Genomic DNA, 20,600 nt, shown 5'->3' on the forward strand with positions numbered 1-20,600 from the left:
CTGCCTGTCTGTCACCTGGTAGTTTTAACATGTTCCCATTCTCCAAATGGAGCAGGTGAAAACTTGCAGGTGTCATACTGCAGAAAAACAAGATAAACAGTAAACAAAACAGAAGTCTGCCCTTTCAAGATTTCAAATATGCATTTCAATAGTAAATCCGAGGAGACATTTATCTCAACAGGACAGTGCTGTTGAGAAGAAAGAAAACACACTTGTGAAAAGTCAGTTTATTTGGCAACACCTCAGAAACCATCACTCCTCATGGGCTGAGAGAAAAAGGTCTTTGAAGAATGTAAACATGTCGTAACATTAATCACTGAGCATCTTGCTGCATATTTGAAGTTACTTAACAAACAGACTCATCTGTTGTGTGACAACTGACTATTTTAGCCAACAACTAACACATATCATATATGATTATATATACAGATGTAAACTCAATAATTAAATTTAGCCTAAAGGGCATACAACACATGTGAACTGCTACATTTAACAAGAGAAACCACATTGACATTTGAATGAAACACTTTAAGATCACACAGCACATAGATGAATTATTAAAAATTATAGAATCATTTCTCATCCTTTCACAAGTTCAACTGTTACACAAACAAACATTGCACAGAATGAAATATACTAACAGCTTTAATGCAAATGGTGTCTGTTTCATGATTCTTGTTAATATTTATGTCTTTCTGATAAAATAACCTGATCCATGTTGTGCTGTGCTGACGGCTCTGTAAGGATGTAAAAAGGCTTTGTGCTAAATGCTAACATCAGCACACTTACATGCTCATAATGACAATGCTAACATGTTAAGCAGATACAATGTGCACCATGTTCACCATCTTAGTTTAGTGTGTTAGCATGCTTGCAACATTTCCTGATAAGTACTAAACACAAAGTACACCTGAGTCCGATGGGAATGTTAGTGGTTTTGCAGGTATTTAGTCATTAACCAAAGAAATGGACAGTTTCATTTGAAATCACAAATGTGAACCTCATGGTGGTGCTGGGAAATTACAAAGTCAGTGGGATTCATCCTCTGGGAACCATGAATGTCTGTTCGTTTCGTGCCAATCCATCAAGTGGATGTTGAGATATTTCACTGGACAAGTGAAAACTTTGACCTGCCGGTAGCACTTTGGGAAAAGTCAAGGAATCATGACTGTCTTTGGGATTCATCCTCTTGGGAACATGCATGTTTGTACAAAATTTCATGGAAATTCATCCAGTTGTTTAGATATTTCAGTCTGGGCCAAAGTGACTGACCAACACTGTCATCTCTTGAACCATATAACTAATGGCTAAAAACAGTTGTTATAGTCGCTAGTTGCTGTTTTTTAATGTCAAAGGATTACTGTAGATATTTGGCAGCACTTTATATGAAGATACATATATTCAACATTAACTAGTTGCTTATTAGCAGGCATATTAGTAGCACACTGACTCATTAATAGTCATTATAAAGCTCTTATTAATGCCTGTATGACAATGTTCTTAACTAGGCCATTAACTGACAGGTTTCCCTCAGTAACCTCCTAATTCTGCTTACTGTTAGTAAGTAAGGAAGTTGTTGTTCATGAATTATGATCTAAATATGCTTTGCTCTGTATGGGCCTTACAAGGTGGTAATACCACAAGGATAGTCATTCTACCTGAATAACACTTAATAAATATGGTCTATTCTTATGTGGCAAAACGATAAATGTTCATAGTGTCCAAGTAACTGTAAATTAAGTCTTTTTAATTTTAAATATATTCTCCATCTTAAAGTGAGGTCTCGCTCATAACTAATTCACCTCTACTGTCACACTTGTAACCCACACAGGTTTCCTATTCTAAAGTTATCCTCTATTCACACTTAGTAAATATACTATAGCATACAACTACTTAAGGGGAACTACACCAATTTTCAGAATTATAGAATTATAAATAAATAAATTAATTAAAAAATCAGTCTCATTTCCCTTACGGTCCTGGACACTCAAATTTGTGATGTCATCAGCATATTAAGTCTGAAGCCCCTCTATACACAGTGATCTGGGACAGATGTTGTAGTTGAAACTGAGAGCACCCAGAGGAATGTTGTGAGTATATGGGTATATTTTGTCTATTGGAACTCTCTATTGGAGAACACTACAACAGAATAAAGGTCATTTTGAACAGTTTGTGGGTTCACAGCTCCAGACTTTATACTTGATGACATCGCAAGTTTGAGACTTACTCCTCTCTTTTGTGGCTTTGAGAGAGCTGCTCATGTTCACAAATATTGACTGAACCTTCCTAGGCCATGGAAATAACTTATTAGAATCTTAATTTAGGCGGTGTTCCCCTGTTAGTGATCAGGCAGAACATCTTAATAGCTTTGTAACCCATCACATAAGCACAGGGTCCATTAATTGTATAAGTTGTGTGCTATAATGGATTTACTAAGTGTTAAGAGGAGGCAACTTCAGAAGGGGAACCTACGTGGGTTAATAAGTGTCAGAATACTAGTGAATTAGTTATGTGCAAAGCCTCACATTAGAACATATTTGGAGGATATATCTGGTGCTAGAAAGAGTTAGTTTAGAGTTATGTTGACACTATTAACACTTGTGGTTTTGGTTTTGTTACAAAAGAATAGACCATATGTATTAAGTGACTATTCTTGTGGTACTACACCTTATAATTATAACAACTCATAATGCATGTGCAACAACTTCCATACAATCAATAAGCAGAAATGCAGAGGGTTGGTGAGGCAAGACTGTTAGTTAATGGCCTATAGAATACAGTCATCAGAATAAGGGCTTTATAATGACTAATGAAGAGCCAATATTCTACTAATATGCATGCTAATAAGCAACTAGTTAATGTTCAATATAAGTATCTTCATATAAAGTGTTGGTAAAATTCTACAGTAATCCTTTAACACTGCAAAAGTATAAAAGTGACTTTATAGCAACTGTATCACACTTAATGTTTCTCTGTAACGTCCCTGTTAAGACTCGTGTGGTTTCAGCATGAAAGCATTTCATAGATTGTTCATTTCTCTAACAACAGCGAGCTGTAGTTCTGTTATAATGTTCGTCCTCACAGATATTAGAGGGTGTCAGTCTTTCTCCAAGGGATCCATATTTTATACCATGTTCACCAGGCTGGCCTGAGGTGAGACAAGCGTCCTAGGCTTCAGTACTTTTATTTGCAGTCCGATATACTCTTAAGGCTGATGTACAGGGAGCTGACCATGGTGGCGTCTTCCTGGATGGACTCCTTCATATCGGGCTGACCGTCACACATCAGGGCCATGAGCGACTTGGGCAGCTTCCCGCTGAACAGCAAGTAAATGCAGGGGTTCGCACAGCTGTTGAGACTGGCCAGAAGCATCAAGATGGTGAAGGTTGCAGCTGGAAACACAGAGGAGGAAATGAGAACAATTATTAATATTAATAATCTAATATTTTGATTTACTTTATTAGGGAAGACCAATTTCTAGATATATTTTTCTAATTTTGGAGGGTCATCAGTTAAACTCTGTTTATCCTGATTTTCATGTTAAGCAATAAGGAACAATGACCTCTCTGGGACAGACTATATTGTACAGCTTCTATCACAGCAAGTGTGTTTAAGTGGAGACCCTTCCATGTCTATTGTTATTATTAAATGAACATGTGTATTGTTAAAAAAAAGACAGCTTGGTTATAATTTATATATATTTTTTAAATTTATTTAAAGATGTTACCTTAAATAAACTCACTCACAGGGAATCTGGATTACAAAAATGTCACAGTTGTTACATAACAATTACCAGGGATAATGGTATCCTACTGAAGACAAAATGTCTAAATAAATAAATTAAAGAATAAATGCTGAAATTAATAAATAAGGACAGACAGAGAGAAAGGAAGCAGATTATAGGACCTCCTACCTCTTTATCATACAGCCACAGAAATACAAAAATAATGTTGTACAAAAACGTTAAAATAAATATACGTATGTATTAATTTATGCATTTATGTAATTATTTTCATATTTTAACATTTGCTAATTTATTATTTTTATTTATTTAGGGTTTCTCATATCTGTGTTTATGTCAGTGTTTATTATTCTTTTATGTATTGCTGTATTTATTTTCAATATTAATTTATTTATTCCTGCGTTTATTTATACATTTATTTCACTAATTATTATTTTTATTCCTGCAGTTATTTAAACATTTATTTATACTTTAGTCATTTTTCATCCTACCTAGTGCTAATAATACTAAATAAAGGCTTGTTGTTTTCATGGTTTTCCTCACGCTATGGAGTTTATAACCAATCCTTCTCTAAATCCAACACATCAGAGCCGATGATGTGCAGTAACCCGCGCCACGCATTCTTATGTGAGTGTGTGTCCCGGTGATCTTACTCTGAGTGGGCGGCACAACGTCCCAGACAGACCAGAGCTGCGCGGTGAAGAAAGGCGCCCAGCAGATGATGTAAGCGAGCACGATGACCACGGTCATCTTCACCGTCTTCACCCTCGCCTTGGACACCCCTGCCACGCTGCTGGCCCTCGAGGACAGCGACTTACTGGCCGCCTCTGCGACGTGCTGTGTCTTCATGTGAAAGTTGATGCGCACGGTGCGGCAGATGCGCACCTGGCACACGATCACCATGACAATAGGCAGGACGAATATCACGAGAGCCGTCCAGGTCACGTAGGCTCTCGGTCCCCACGGTTTGATGAACTGCGCCCAGCAGTCGTACACACCGGGAGCGACCTCGACCCGGGAGAAGATGAAGATCTGCGGGAGGCTGCCGATGAGAGAGACAAACCAGGCGGCGCACACCGGACCGTTCCAGCGCGCCCTGCGCTTCTGGAAAGTCACCATGGGGTTGCAGATGGCTTGATATCGGTCTATCGTCATTACTACGATCATATAAGTTGAAGCAAACATCCCGACCAGCTGCAGGTACTTCACTGCGCGACACAATATATCTGGCCCGACGAATCTGTCCGTGATGTCCCATATGAGCTGCGGACAAACTTGGAAGAATGTGACCACCAGGTCGGCGACGCACAGGTGGAAAACAAAGACGCGCATCCTGGAGAGCTGCTTCCTCCGCTTCCACAGCACCAACAAGAGCCCGAAGTTTAGGATTCCTGCAGTGATGAAAATGATGGACAGAATAGCTATTTCTATTTGAGCCAAGCGCTCATCTCGCGGCTCATCCCCAGGTAGCACGCTCTCCAAACTGATGTTACTCATGTTTACAATGAACCAATCCATGTTTCCACCCAGACCAGTAGCTGTGCACCGCTGATCATTCCAGGTGAATCCAGTTGAAATTGGGGGATTTAAGAACTACCAAAATATGTAAGCAGACAGTCGAAATTCAACTTCTGAATATTTTATGAAAAGGTCGTTCCTTGGGGAAAAATGCTGTTGGAGTTTTAGTGGTTAAAAGTCCAGTAAGCGACAGGTGTTGAACGTCTTAAGGCGGAAAGTGTAGCGATAGTAAAGCCAGCAGAGGCTTTATATCTCCTCATCTGTGCAGGAGGAGGAGCAACCTTCCCCTGGCACAAAAAATATTTCTCACAGCACACACATATGGAGTAGATTTAGCTTTGTATGCTGCAGTGCATGCAATTCAACTTCAGAATCCCAATGCCAGTATTTAATAAAAAGTAGAACCTTTTTATAGAACATTGTTCCACAGAAATTATCCACAACTGCAGTTAAACTGAGGAGAAAACCAAATGCAATCAAGACCAAATGTCTGCTTCCACATATAGGTATAACAGTGAAAATAACATTTTTCTATAGTAACTGCTCATCAGTACAACAGCTCTTTATCCAGATACTTTACATATCATTCATCAATGCATGTCTCAGTTCTTGTCCTTGTCTGCTCAATCAATATGAATGAGAAGAACAATCACAGTGCCAAGTGTTCAGACTGTTACTGTCCTTTGTGTTGTGTTGTTCTCATCTAAGACTTGACGTAACTGAGGAGTTCATCTTTGTCCATCTGATAACCACTTCTCTTCCAGATGTCGCGGAGCTTCTGTAAGGTGGCGCCTATCTCCTTGCCTGTCGTGATGCCCATCTTCCTCAGATCGTGACCGCTGACAGGGAAGCGAGGGATTGTCCACCTGCTGAGCTCTGCCAGCAGCTTCTCCTCACCTTGATACTTCAGTAGCTCACAGACTTTACTCTGAGTGTCCAGCTCCCGACTCTGAAAAGATACAGTATGTGTGTGAAATAAAGCCCCTGAAAACTCGATTTCAGGATTTCTTTTTTGGGATTTTTGCCTTTATTGGACAGGACAGGTAAAGTGTGAACAGCTGCTGCTGAGCTACTGGGTGCCTTGATTTCAGTATTTTCTTTCACATCAAATAATCATGACTAAATAAGCAACAGGTTAAGTTGGGTATTATGTTAGAGTCTGACATTTAACACTGCCCTGCTTCTTCAGGACTGTGTAGGTATGATTTAATCACATTTGATTGACAGCTGCCGACAACATAAGCAAGCGATCACATTACTGTCATCACATTGTTATTAAAAAATTCCTAAATCATGATTGATTCACTTAAATTTGTAACATCACATTTTTCTACGTGAGCTTGGACCACTTCTAACTGGTAAGAAGAGCACAGGGAAAAACAAACTGTGTGTAGAAATCCTCCTGTAATAACACGCCCAGTGAGAAAATACAATTAAGGCCTTTGGAATATTGTAGTTATTCTGTAGTGAAGTGTCGTTATTTATTTGGTGTACTCTCTCATCCTGCCTTGTGTAGCTCAGTAGAAGGTAGCAGTAAGCATGAACAACTCTCTCTCAAATCCAAAAACTAGAGTGCCAAATGTCACATTTGTGATTTTCTCAAATATAAAGTGTGGAGCTACTCCATAGACAATGACTTGGGAAAGATGTCATGGACCACAATGACAGCACCCAGGGGAACGTTCTGAGTGTATGGCCACATTTAGTGTTTCAGAGCTGAGAACACTACAACAGATGAAAGCTCATTTGGATGTAAAGAAGAAAACAATCATTCTGTGGGTCCACAAAATCAGGCTCCTGTTCATGGTCTATGGAGCAGAATTTATACCCTATGACATCACAAGTTTGAGACTTACTCCTCTGTTTTCTGGCTTTAAGAGAGCAGCCAATGTTCACAAATTTTGATTGAACCTAACTAGGCCATGGAAATGACATATTGGGATTCATAATTTAGGTGGTGTTCCCCTTTATGTTACAAATTCAACTGTTTTGAGAAAAGGCAAAGTACCAAACTAAGAACTGAAACTTGTTTGTTAGATAAACGACCAGAATGTTCTAGTATTTGTTTGTTGCTAATAATAAAAGGAACAGAGATTATTACAGAGATTATTATTCAATTAAGATATTTGTTGAAGACCAGAACAACTCCAAGTATTTTACCCACTTGGAACCAGATCCATTTTGATTTGGCTTTTAGGGCTCAATTCCAGTTACTGATCAAAACATTTTCTAAACCCTTTTCTCATGGGACCAATGTTACCAGGGAATCTCATGTGATCTAGAAATGACCTTCCATGTCTGTGTTTAACGAAGCACATTCACACGGGACCAGCGAAGTCTGTATTTTACATGCTTTTACTGAAATCATCCCCTGGATATGATGTGCACAAACATTTGTAGTTCCACTCTACATAACACAAACAGTGCACACCACTACTAGTGAGGATGTACAATGTTGACCTCCTCTTTTTCTTTTCAAATGTGGGTTAAACAAACAGAGCCGACTCTGCCACACATTGTAACGTCATCCATCTCATAATCTTTCAAGATTTTGTTCTTGTGATTGATTTGAGATTGTTTTTTCTGAGAACGGGTCACCATACTGTGTGGCGAGACTCCTGCACCCAAAAAGCTGTTAAAGAATTTAGTTAAAATTGCCAACGCAGCCCCTATAATTCTCTTGACTGGTACAGAGGCAGAAAAGAGGGATGAAGAAAACAAAATACGACACCAAATCATGGAGATGCTGATTCTTACGGGACTAATATTATCAACAAGACCTGTGTTTGGCCAAATATGGTTGGTAATTTGCAGTGGAATTTTTACTTGACAAATTACAGACATGGCAGATTGGCACAGGATTAAGATCACAGATGACCTCCGCAATTATTTCAAATTACCAGTCGTCCCCAGGTAATAGCAGTCCTGTGTGAATAAGGCTTAAGAATGCCTTTCACCAAGCACTATGGGTTTGGGTGGAAACATGTTGCATTCAGGTGTGGGTGAAAGATGGAGGTGGACCACTGTCGGACAAGATCACAGCGGTGAGTAGAAGGGGCCGATTTAAAGTAGAGCTGTGACTACTATTATTTTTATGATTGGTTAATTTGCTGTTTATTTTACTTGATTCGTTGTTTGTTCTTTGAGGAAATGTTGATCATATTTTCCCTGAATCCAGCTGGCGGCTTCAGTTTGCTCGTTATATCTAATCAACAGTCTAAAGCCCACACATACTTTATTCAGTTTACTATCACAGAAGACTAAGAAAACAAGCAAATATCCACATTTGAGCAAGAAAAAGTTTTGGCATGATTATAACACTACATACCACATGCTTGTGAATAACCCTGCCTGTCTAGAAAAGGATATATGCACTCTTTGAATATTCATGGCTGAAATCAATGACCACATTAAATCCCAACAATAAATGTCCGCCACCCTTTTAATTATAAAACACATTGATAACTGCCGTTTGATTGTTTCTGTGGACTAACTGGAGGAAGCTGAAACTTACGTCAATGATAAAGTCAGTGAAGGGTTTGAGGCTGTCTGGCTCGTCTTCGCTCTTGCGAAGCTCCCGTCTGTGTTTGATCAGGAACAGAGCAAGAGTCCTCTCCTCCTTGGACACCTTCAGCCGCACGTCCATCTTTTCCACCTCCTCTGGGCGGCTAAAGAGAGCAGCCAGGATGGTCATGGGTTTGGGAGAATGATCTTCGGCGTTCTGACACACTCGCTTCATCTCCTCAACATTGCCATCTGGAGGTAAACCTGGAGAGGAGCAGGGATGGGAGAGCTGATTTTAACAGCTAGAGAAACTAAGTCAGACATAGAACCCAAATGTACTACAATTTATTGGTGATGACATGCCTGCAGTATTGGTACCCTGGTATACGTCCTTTGTGGTTACTAGAAGAGTTCAATAATCAAGACTCATTGAATTATCTCTATCTAGTGCTGACGAGAACCAGAGTTCACGGCAGAGTCCTTCACTGGGTCGGGTACCATATATTTTCCCCTCAAATGCCAAAAAAACATACTTTGAAATCTTTTCTTATCCTTGCCTACCCTCTCACCTATATACTGGGCCAGTTCCAGACTGTACATCAGCTCCAGCAGATGAGCAGCATGGTTACCAACAACCATCTTCTTTAGTTCCTGCCAAATCCGTTCTCCTGATATCGCTGCAAGTCCACGACTGTTTTCCCGAATAGAAGCCAGCGTCTCAGGCTCGTGATTATCAGGCTCCGAGGCCACCCTGCCGTAGAACCTTGAAGTGAAATGAGACAATTGAGGTAAAGAGCTTTAGTGTCAAACAAATAGGAACAATGATTTTTTTCTTTGGCTTTCAATTTATGCTAAGTTTGAAGTTAAATGAGGCAACTCACCTAAAATACCGCAGTATTCTTAAGTAGTCCTCTTTGATTCTTTGATCAGCACTGCCAACAAACCGAACTTTACGGTTCTGCAGGTCTTCATATCCTTTGAAATAGTCATACAATGTGCCATCAAGCCCTGTGAGAGGGGAAAAGTCAACGAAACATAATAAAGAAGTCTGACACAAGTGTAATAAATGTCATAAAATAAGTGACAATGTCCCCTGAACTGATACCACATGCTGGGTAGCCCCACAGCACGAGCAAACACAGAGGTGAGTCATTCAACACACCAGTACCTAAAAACATGGAATTGATGGTGAGGTCTCTCCGCTCAGCGTCTTTCTGCCAGTCAGTGGTGAATTCCACCTCTGCATGGCGTCCGTCTGTCTGAACATCCACTCGCAACGTGGTCACCTCAAAGTTCTCATTGTTTAGCTGTGAAAGATGTCCAGTAAACAAAACACAGATGATAAGAGGCACAGCAAACTGCACTCACGCTACTTGGAGACAATCCCACTGACATATACATGAAGTCAGTAAACTCACTCAGGAATTGTTGTGTCACATGGTAAAGCCACCCTATTCGATTTGAACGCTGCAGGATTTTTATATTCATTCAACCTTATGGAGCCATATATTCCAGTGCTCAACCTCTGCTCAGTAGACCCATTATTTACATATTCCAGGAATAAACAAATAAACCAGAAGTAGAGCTTCCTTAATGGGCTGCTTATCTGTGAGTGACCTCCCACAGTCCACAGACGGCTGATCCATTAAAATCTTTAACTCATGAAGTAAGACTCACTTGTGTGGTCGATCAGATTGATTGCACATGAAAGAAAAAAATGCTAACAGCTTCCCAGGATGCAACTGGGTAGCCCAACAACAAAACCAATTACGATTACAATGACCTTTTTATCACTGTTGCCATCTTTCTGTACCATCATATTTTATACGAATGTAGTATGTTCGTATTCACTTTGAAGTCTCTGGGTTTAACATCTGTGGTCATGTTAGGGTTGCTAACTGTCCTGAAAAACACTAAATAATCCCGTGTTCCATATTGTACTTAAACAGGATGTGCTTTGTTCTATGTTTTTGAGAATCAATTTAGTGTAAATCTACTGAAGAGAAATATTACAGGTGATTTGTATGAGACAGAAGGAAACCCTCCTGTTCTGTCATCCCTCAGCCGGTCTGTCGTATTGTGTTCCACTACTCAGATAATTGATAATGCATGTCTCATGATGACTCACCCTCTGTGAAAGCAGAACAGTACCTTTCCTCATAGAAATATGAATCAATCTGGTCATCAGATGTAAACATTTACATAAATAGTTACATAAATACACTTTTATGTAACTGAAATCCAGCTGACTTGATCATGTTTATTCATGTATAAAGGAACATTCATTAACGGATGATCTGATGATCAATATCTTTAGTCATTTTACTCTGTGACTTGGTCTCCCCTAAAATTACCGTCGAATAGTCTGCACCAATAATTTGTCCTTTTTTTAAACCAATGCCTTGGTTGCCTCGCCAAGCTTTGAAACATAATTTTTTGAAAGCAGTATGGACTATTTGTCACCCACTGACTTTGCTATTCTTCTATGAAAGTAGAGAACCTAGCTGCAGATAGTTTAAGTAGTCTTTAAATCTTCCAAACAGTGATTTAAAGGGAAAAAAAGCAAACTACAGCTACATCCCGCCTGCTCAGACAGCCTCTTACTCTTGCTGTAATGGTCCCATGCTTCTCTCCTTTATTGTTGATCATCCTGATGCCAGCTTTCTGGAACATTTGTTTCATCTCCTCTGGAGTGGCTGTAGTGGCAAAGTCCACATCTTCAGGCCGCTTCCCTGACAGCAGGTCTCGCACAGCGCCTCCAGCTATCCTCAGCTCATGCTGGTGCTTCTCAAACACCACTGGAAAGAACAAATACAAACTTACAGCAGGTGGGAAACTTTTTAGACAGGCACTAACAGTCTTTCTGGTAAAATGAGTCATACCTGCAGGGACAGAGTCAGAGAAGAAACTTTCCAAGATAATGGAATAATTGTCACGAAGCAACACAAAAACACTTCAATTCTTGTTTCTCCCCTTTGTTCTTACTGCTGTTTTCACTTTGCCAATTAGCCAGAAAGTTGTTTTTTTACTCTGCCTGTTGATTTTTCACTCAAACAAGAAGGACTATTGATTACTAACAGAGCAGCTTTGGAAATGTGTTTTATCATACAGTCTATGGTGTGGACATATTCATCTGGATTATTTCAGCTGGACAAAAAGAATTCACAGAATCTGCGTTCTAAACTGGAGGTGTACAGTAAAAAAGCCATTTATAGTTACCAGACAAAAAAGGTCCAACAAAACAATTTTCTTGGTTGCATTATGGAAAATGTAGGATCCAGATTTTTTTGGCATTTGACCCATACTTGGCAATAAAAGTCTGAATATTCTGGTCTCTGTGGCATCATCTGTCTCTGGCGCAGTGCTTTATGGAGGTGCAATGCTAAAAAGCTGAGGTACCCCTTTAGGCCTCCGGCTCTTTTAGAGCTCAAAACAGTAAAATGTCAAAGCAATTTAAAATTGTCTTTTCAGAACAATATTTAGGATTGAGTGAGCTTTAGGACATGGCCTTTAGCTTTGGATTTCATAGAGCTTGACCAACACTGGATTTTTGAGGCAGACACTGGTGTTGAAATTAAGGGGTTACAAAAATCAGCTAACAACATCAAAGCACTCTTTTTTTTTAAATTAAAGCTGCAGTTATAACTTTTATAAAAATAACTTTTTGTCATAGTTGATGGAAATGTCACTATATCCTGACAGAAGTAAATGAGACAGATAATCTGTGAAAAAAATCATGTCCCTCTGTCTCCTCCTCTTAGCGCTTCTAATGGCATTTGCAAGATTACGTCACAACTGAAGGAAAACAACCAATCAGAACCGAGGAGTCTTTAAGGCAGCTGTCGATCATGTCAATCACTGCTCCTGAACTACAGTCTAACTGTCAAACTAGGCAGCACTGATCATATGTGAATCAGGAGTATGTTACTGCATTGCCTACTTGTCTCAGTGGCTACGGTTACATGATGGCTTCTCATTCGGAATGAAATAAATCTGAATGAAATCATTCGGAATTAAAGTTTTTCCAGGTAGTTTACATGGGAAATATTCATTCCGAATGAGGGTTTACACGGGAGATCAGTTCAATCGCCTTTATTCAGGTCTGCGCAAGGTTTGGGTCAGGGAAGGTTTCTGATTGGATAGGGGGCGGGCGGATGTTACGTGTTTACGTTTACCGGAAGAAAACACTGTAGTCCTCGCTCCGGATAACAAGATGCTTGACGATGCCGTTCTTAGTGCCTTTTTCGGTCTTGTTTTGCTTATATTCTTGAAGCAGCAGTACGACAACAACCTTGTTCTGCGAATACTTCGTCTGTTGAGGAGGAGAAGGGAGGTAGAAGGTCGAATAAGGGAGATAGAAGACCGTGCTGTGGCGAATGGAAACCGGTGAGTGCAACAAGTCCAACTGCTCTATCTCAGCCTGTTGCTATGCAGCCCGTTGCTATGCGCGCTATATACGTCATCGCGCCAGAAGGGCAACGAAACGAGCATGCGCAACTGCTGACCTAACTGACACTAACCGTCAGTTTTGATTTGATTGTTGATTGCAATCAGCTGTGAGGCGGAGTGATACATACACAGTGAAATAACCGTGATGTTGTACTCCAATATCATCACGGTTTTACTGTCTCTCGACCAATCAGATTGCAGGGCCGGAACTAACTGTTGTATAATCGGATTTAATTTTCAATCGGAATGACCGTTTTTCAATCGGAATGACCGTTTACATGACCACTTTTAATCGGAATGGCCTTTCATTCCGATTAAAAGTGGAATTAAACTGTGCATATAAACGTACTGAGTGTTTTCAGAAACATATTTTAGTGGGGGTATTGGAAACAGTCGAGCCCAAACGAAACAGCGCCCACCAGCCAGAGCAAACCATCTTATTTTACACCCAAACAGAACACTGAAATATGTTTCTGAGAACATTTGAGGCAAGAAACCGGAAATGCAGTAACAGAATCTTCTTGGGCCAAATGATAATCATGAGTATTCTGATCAATATTGAGATCATGTTTGTTTGTCTAGATTATTCATTGTTTTCAGGAACATTTATTTTTTCATGTTCACATTTGAATCAACGGAGCACTGCTTTCGCTTCCATGTTGTGCTACATTCCTGCTACTGTACTAATCTTTGCATCAAAAAATAATGTTCTTCTTCACCTGAGTTCAGTGCACCTCCTACAGTGATGGTACTGTGACACACTGAAACATCGCTATCATGACTGAGGTGACACTGGACAAGGACAGGGATTCAGTGGGGTAACATTAGTGTTGTTATTTTTCTTGGCCATCATGCATTCATGTTACTGCAGATTATACTTTTTTTTTAGGTGGTTTAACAAGGTAATCGTATTGCTTTGCGGCACAGACACAAGTGTTATGCACTCTTTGCATATCATTTCTCAGTCTTGGTGGATTCTAGCAAATGCCATTAGAAGCACTAAGAGGAGGCAGAGAAACATGATTTTTCCCACAGATTATCCGTCTCATGTACTACTGTGTGGATGTAGTAACACACAACATACACAGACATTTCTGAAAAGGATCCCTAACATCAGTTCCTTTACAGAACTTGAGAGGGACATTTCACAGTAGAAAACAAACATGCCAGTGCTCTGTGGTGGGCAAACTGTCATACACACACACACACACACACACACACGTTTCTGTGGTGTGTTAACTGTTGTTGAAGGCGACACATATGCTGATATTGTATTGCAATGAGCCAATACCTACCTGGCCAAATAATCGGTCTTGCTCTGATTATTTCATTGAAAATTAAGCGTTGAAAAAATATGCTTATATGAACTCATCCAAGTATTGATGTAAAAATCAGATCATTTTGAACTTTCTTGCTCCATCTCAAACGTTTAAATTTCTTCTTTCAAATCTCCCTCATTTGTGAAACACTAACTACTTTTACTCCCACTGTCTCTGAGACAACAAGTGTAGAAGGGTAGAGCTGTAAGAGACCATAACTGGTCAGGTGTCTGGTCACAGCTGCAACTCACCTGCTAGTCCATTCAGTCCTTCAGTGAACAGAGACTGGAACTCACTGGTTTTCAGCTGCATAGTGAAGAGACTCCTCCAACAGAAACCTGTTCTACCAACAATCCGAGGACTCAATATTCTGCACCACATCTGTACAAACAACAAAAACGTCGTCAGGTGCCTGTTTGAGCTTTTATTGAGTTAGCTAACGTTACATATCACTGAAGTCACGCTCGCGAGCTTTAGCGGTCCGCGTGCGCTTGGCACACGGCTCACACACTGGCACCTCGTGAGCAACGTCAACATGTCAGTTCAGACTCACCAAACATAACAGACAGAACTGACCTGCTACTATAACAGAAGACTTTATAACTGGACAGCGTAGTTATCGATTCCTTACAATCTTCTCTGCTGTGAAGCTTTACAGGAAGTGTTTCGATATCGTGCAGTTGCTGGCCAATAGCGTGAGGTTTCATCACTCACGGGGCGTGGTTTAAAGGCATGTGCTGTCATTAGTTTCTCGCGAGACTGTAGTTTGTCTGTTGGTGTTTTTTTCCGGCTGATGACCTGGTACTGTTGGTGTCAGAACAGTTAGGTGAGCAGAAGGCTAATGGCTAAAGTGGAGCTGACGCCGCTCAGACCATGGGACGACTTCTTCCCCGGCTCGGAAAGATTCGCTAAACCGGACTCCAAAGACTTGGCGAAATGGAACAACAGGGTTGTCAACAACCTGCTTTATTATCAAACAAATTATCTAGCTTTGGCCATCGTTGTTTTCCTCGTTGTCGGGTAAGCTACAGGCAAATAACATGACATTAATACAGTAGTGTTCATTTGGTAGTTGACAGCTGAATGGTGTTCATTGTTCAGGTTGTTCATTGACGTTTCTGCCCTGAATGTTAGTTGTATGTAGCCTGCTGTAAAAGGATTAAAAACGAGGGCACAGACAGGATGTAGACTTTGTTAATGTGAGGAGGAGGATGAACGGAAGGATGTGCCAGCTGTCAAGCTATCATGTGATGCACTAATGTTCTGTCACTGTGAACTCTCCTCTCTCTCTCATGGGAATCCAAGTTAGCAACTTTTATCCAGTTTGTGCTTGTTGTGTACGAACAAAGTCTGAAACTTTTTCGTTCATTAATAATATTAAAGTGTTAAGATTCATATATGATGACATGAGGCCCCTGTGACGTGGAAGCACAGACTGACATGAAAATAAAAAGAGGTCTGCAACTACAACTCCAGTCTGCAACCACTGATGGGCCTTGACTCATAAACATGAGCCAAAATCAAAATTTCCATAGGCCTGAAATACAAGTAACGTTACAAGCTATCTAGACTTCTGCAGACTGCCTGATGAACCAGTCTACTCTCTGATAACGTAGATACAAAGTTAGATTCAATCAGAACGGGGAACAAAGGGTTAAATCTCTCATCTAGGAGAGATCTTGGCTCCAGTTGGCACTTTGTTCCATCTAAAGCCCAGCATACTAAAAATAGTCATGCCCTGTCATGGTCCATCTACTGACCGGTATGATGACATAGTGTTGCTATGGTCATGAAGGCCTCATAAGCCCTTTGTCTTGTCAGCTGTTGCACTGCAGATTGCACAGCTGTGAGAAAACAGCAGCCCCTGTACCCCTGAGCAGGCAGATCACCCAGCATTGGAAAATTTCTCAATGAGTCAGTCCTGAGTCATCATTCATGACCCTAAACCAACAAGGCTGAACTTTGACACATTCACTTTACTTGTTTCATAAAACCTAAGGTTGATATCCAGTTTGTAAACCGTTCAGTGGGCCCCTGCATGGACCTCTTCTGTTTATAATAGTCTCACAGTGTTTCCCAATGAAGAAGAAGCTCTTTTTGCTGTGTTGGCACATTCACCGTGTGTGTGTGTGTGTGTGTGTGTGTGTGTGTGTGTGTGTATGTGAAACAGATATGCAGATGTCAAATCTTTTGACTCTGTAATCAATATGAAGTCACATGTAAAGGGACATGCCATGTTGGTCACCTGATATTTGTTTTAAAAATAGAGGCAGATAAAGGAGATATAGGGAAGTGATACCCAACTTTAGGCCCATGTGCCAAATGTGGCCCACCATAGTGTGCAGAGTGGCCCGCCAGTAGTTTTTTTTTTTTTTTTTTGTACTTTGAATCTAAATAAGGTGACGGAGTGCATTAAAAAAGTATCAGAGGAGGAACATCTGTTCTTATGGTGCGTTCCAGGCAACCCGTAACTCGTGTTTTCACAACCTGTAACCCGTGAAAGTGCACTGGAACGGCAGTCAAACCCGTAACTTCCCACCTGTGAACTCGCACCACATCGATGTACTCCCAGTTACGCTTTCTGACGTCACACAGCCTTCTAAACCAATTACCTTACTCCTCTAAATAACAATGGCAGCCCTATGGATGCCGTGTTGATGCAGGTGATACATGGTGAGAAATAGACATAAAATAACCCTAATGTTAACGCATTATTGGCAGCCGCTCTAACAGCTGGTTTCCAGTGCAAGAATGATTAATACAAAATATGTTTCCAAACACACAGATAACGTAAAATAAAAAGTATAATAGCATCTGTGACCTTGTGCGCTGTTTTCCTCCTCCGTTTCGCTCAAATGAGCAAGGAGCAGGCACCTTTGGCGATAGAAATATTGGGGAAGCACAAACATACGGTTCGCCATGTTCAACGTTAAATAGGAAGTAACTGGCAGTTTGCCGTAACTTTCCTGGAACGCTACAAAGTCGTAACTCGTGACTTGAAGTCGTGACTTAGGAGTTCAAAAGCCTGCCTGGAACGCACCATAAGCCCCAGATGTCTTCAGATCCTACAAACATCCCTGCATAGAGCAGATGTTGAAAGGTTTAAAACAGGCAATTCAGTAGTTATATATATATATATATATAAATAAATGCTATATAATATTAATGTTTGTTTATTAACTGGCTCTTTGAGAGTGGGTATCCCTGGTGTACAGGATGTATCCAGCCAAACTTCTGTTTCCAGGATAATTGAAATGCTCGCTGGCGCTTCAGCTCATAAACTTTGTCTTTATTCCCCTTCACCGTGCCATTTTCTCCTGAAGTGCCTGATCGGTACTGCACATCTGCAGCTCTCAGCAGAGATGAGAAGGAAGCGAGATGGTTCACTCCTTTGCTACTTCCATCATCAGCTTCAGAAAAAAGGATGTGTTTAATTCTTTTTTACTACTTGAAAGGGAGTTGCTGGATTTATTCGCCTGATTCTGCATTTTACTCACCCTGGGCAATCGAGCAATCCTTATTGTTGAGCCCTAATACAGCATATTGTTCAATATATACTGTTTTGGCAATCAGTATCATTTGTTGCAGAAGAAATTCAGGCAACTTTGAGGGAAATTTTTAGTGGATTTTTTTTGTATAAGGTCTTAAATATACCAAACAAATTGTCCTATTGGCAGGTGGTGATAAAGGAGGACTATCTGCACACTGTAATTGCTTTATTCATGCAGCATTTTCGGATCACATGTACTTTGATCCAGCCTTGTTTTCTTTGAGTTTTCTTCAGCTTTTTGAGCCCTGTTATCCAGGATCACCAATGCTTGTGAAGCCAAATAGCTCAAAGAGAGCCTGAATAAGTTTAACTGAGTGGGACAGGCCACACACACTGAGGTCATTAACTTGGCCTGATGACATCACAGCACTCATGCCAGACTGGATTTATCCCACAAAGCTTTTCTATCCAAGGTGTCTGCAGGGACAATACAACAGTCAATGTTGATGTACATGCCTGCAATGAATACACTGCCTACAATATATGGTTCTTTTTATTTTTTTGTGTGCATCAGAACTAAATTACTGAAGTTTTGAAATTTCCCTCAAGCCAGATGGCGCCTTTAAAATCCTTATTTTATCTGACTATCAACCAGAAACCCAAAGATATTTACTGTTCTATTATCTGATACAGCAAAACAGCAAATCCTGGTATTTTTGCCTAAAAAATACTCATTTATTAATCTGTGGTTCTGTTTCATTTGCACAATAACAGTCTGTGATACTACACTAACGGTGTCTTGTTGTTGTACAAACAACATCTAACCACTTGGTGGAGCCAGTGACCACACACACACTGTGCACCAGTTGTAGAAGAGCAGTCTTGAGCTGACCCCTCTGCTCTCGTGTGTTGTGTTGCTGCCCTGCAGGTTCCTGAACCCTCTGGGGATGTTCACAGCCATGGCCGTGGTGTCGACCGTCTTCCTGGGTTCAGTTTGGGCCGGAGAGAACAGAGCTGTGATCAGTAACTTTAAGAGACAGAATCCCACAGCGTTTGTGATTGCTGTCATGGTGGCCAGCTACATCTTAATCTCAATGCTGGGGAGCGTCATGGTGTTTATGTCTGCAATCACTTTACCTCTGGCTTGTAAGTTTAAGATGGGGATGTTGAACATTTGCTAGAAAGAGAATTTGTATCACATACATTTAATTTATATCTGCTGGGGCAGTATTATTTTGGCAAGACTGTAAACAGACTAATATGAATGTTATTAGCTGATTAAATATGTTGTATGACATAGTAGATATCTAGTTAGAGTATCATGATCAGTGCATTTGAAATATGAAATGAACTTAAGGCAACACTGTTCATTTTAAAATCAGTAAAACATGTTTTGGATTGAACTTTCAGATTCTCTGAGACTGATGTTCTTATAGTTTGACTTGAACAACAGTTTATAGGTTTGTTTTTGCTAAACATTGAAAACACTAACAGTCACTTTCCCATCTGCTTTTCAGTGATATTTGCACATGCTTCCTTTCGCTTGCGCAACATGAAGAATAAACTGGAGAACAAGATAGAAGGAGCTGGACTGAAGAGGTCACCCATGGGGATTTTGCTGGAGGCTCTTGGTCAGCAAGAGGACAACTTACAAAAAATCCAGAGCTTTCTGGAGGGAAAACTGAAGGAGTGATCGGACTTAATGCACACGTGTTCTTCTGGATGAAGCAGCTTGACTTTTTTTCTTTGGATTTGTGGATCTGTGCACGTCTCAGTCTAAACCTCTTCATGTTTGTTTCACATATGATGTTTTCAACTGTGTGTTTGTTTTGAAAAGACAGCTTGTCATCAGAAGGGCTTTATCTTAACCTCAGGGTATCTGTCACTTCACCCAGAACTTGTCAGGGCACTTTTCTTAAACAGCAATGAGTGCACCTCACATCTCTGCTATGCAATGTGTCAGTGTTCCTGTGCAGCGCAGCTGCAGACTGTAAGAAATCTGTGTTTAATAAGTTTCAGAACAGAACAGCCGTCGGTCCTGCCAGTTTACGCTCGGCTAAAAATGTGAAAGCAAATGCAAGTGTTGATTTCTAACAAAGATGAAAAAAGTGCCCACTAAAAGCTGGACTGTGTCAAGTTTTTCTTCTCACATAAAATCCAGTGTGTAGGATTGAAGGGGACATATTGGCAGAAATGAAATATAATAAGTATGTTTTATTTATTGTCTAATCACTTGAAACTAAGAATCATCATGTTTCCTTATCTTGGAATGAGCTGTTTATATCTACACTTTAACTGCCATGCTTCTACAGTGGCCCAGAGCGGACAAACCAAACACTGGCGCTATATAGGGCCATTTGCGTCAGCCACCGTAGTTAGAAACCCCTCTGTGACAAACAGTGTCGGGAAAGTACTGATATTTTTAACATGAAACTGCTTTATTCAGTGTTTTTTACCACAGACTGAATATAAAGATGGATGACATGACAGCGCCTCAAAAGTGAAGCCACAATATTTCAGTCGCCCCCTGGTGGCTGGCTGCAGCTTAGGTCATAAACCCCGCCCCCTCCATGATAAG

General features: G+C 40.4%; 3 protein-coding genes across 3 annotated transcripts; 1 reads left to right on the forward strand and 2 right to left on the reverse strand.

Annotated features, from left to right (window-relative positions):
* Positions 1 to 231: 231 nt before the first annotated feature.
* avpr2b.1 (arginine vasopressin receptor 2b, tandem duplicate, 1) lies at positions 232 to 5,516 on the reverse strand. The gene is made up of 2 exons (XM_033627791.2): positions 4,396 to 5,516; positions 232 to 3,392 (listed from the first exon to the last, which is right to left on the reverse strand). The coding sequence occupies exons 1-2, from the start codon at positions 5,258 to 5,260 to the stop codon at positions 3,184 to 3,186; spliced, it is 1,074 nt and encodes a 357-aa protein (XP_033483682.2). The 5' UTR covers positions 5,261 to 5,516; the 3' UTR covers positions 232 to 3,183.
* A 131-nt stretch (positions 5,517 to 5,647) lies between these two features.
* On the reverse strand, positions 5,648 to 15,212 carry trnt1 (tRNA nucleotidyl transferase, CCA-adding, 1). The gene is made up of 8 exons (XM_033627790.2): positions 15,109 to 15,212; positions 14,784 to 14,913; positions 11,369 to 11,562; positions 9,933 to 10,071; positions 9,646 to 9,772; positions 9,334 to 9,527; positions 8,775 to 9,028; positions 5,648 to 6,209 (listed from the first exon to the last, which is right to left on the reverse strand). Exons 2-8 carry the CDS (start codon positions 14,911 to 14,913, stop codon positions 5,964 to 5,966), a joined length of 1,284 nt encoding a protein of 427 aa, XP_033483681.1. The 5' UTR covers positions 15,109 to 15,212; the 3' UTR covers positions 5,648 to 5,963.
* Positions 15,213 to 15,303: 91 nt separating this feature from the next.
* On the forward strand, positions 15,304 to 20,149 carry arl6ip5a (ADP-ribosylation factor-like 6 interacting protein 5a). The gene is made up of 3 exons (XM_033626092.2): positions 15,304 to 15,552; positions 18,951 to 19,168; positions 19,540 to 20,149. Exons 1-3 carry the CDS (start codon positions 15,374 to 15,376, stop codon positions 19,713 to 19,715), a joined length of 573 nt encoding a protein of 190 aa, XP_033481983.1. The 5' UTR covers positions 15,304 to 15,373; the 3' UTR covers positions 19,716 to 20,149.
* Positions 20,150 to 20,600: the final 451 nt, after the last annotated feature.

Source organism: Epinephelus lanceolatus, chromosome 1 (assembly GCF_041903045.1).
Source record: "Epinephelus lanceolatus isolate andai-2023 chromosome 1, ASM4190304v1, whole genome shotgun sequence".
Classification (NCBI taxonomy): domain Eukaryota; kingdom Metazoa; phylum Chordata; class Actinopteri; order Perciformes; family Serranidae; genus Epinephelus; species Epinephelus lanceolatus.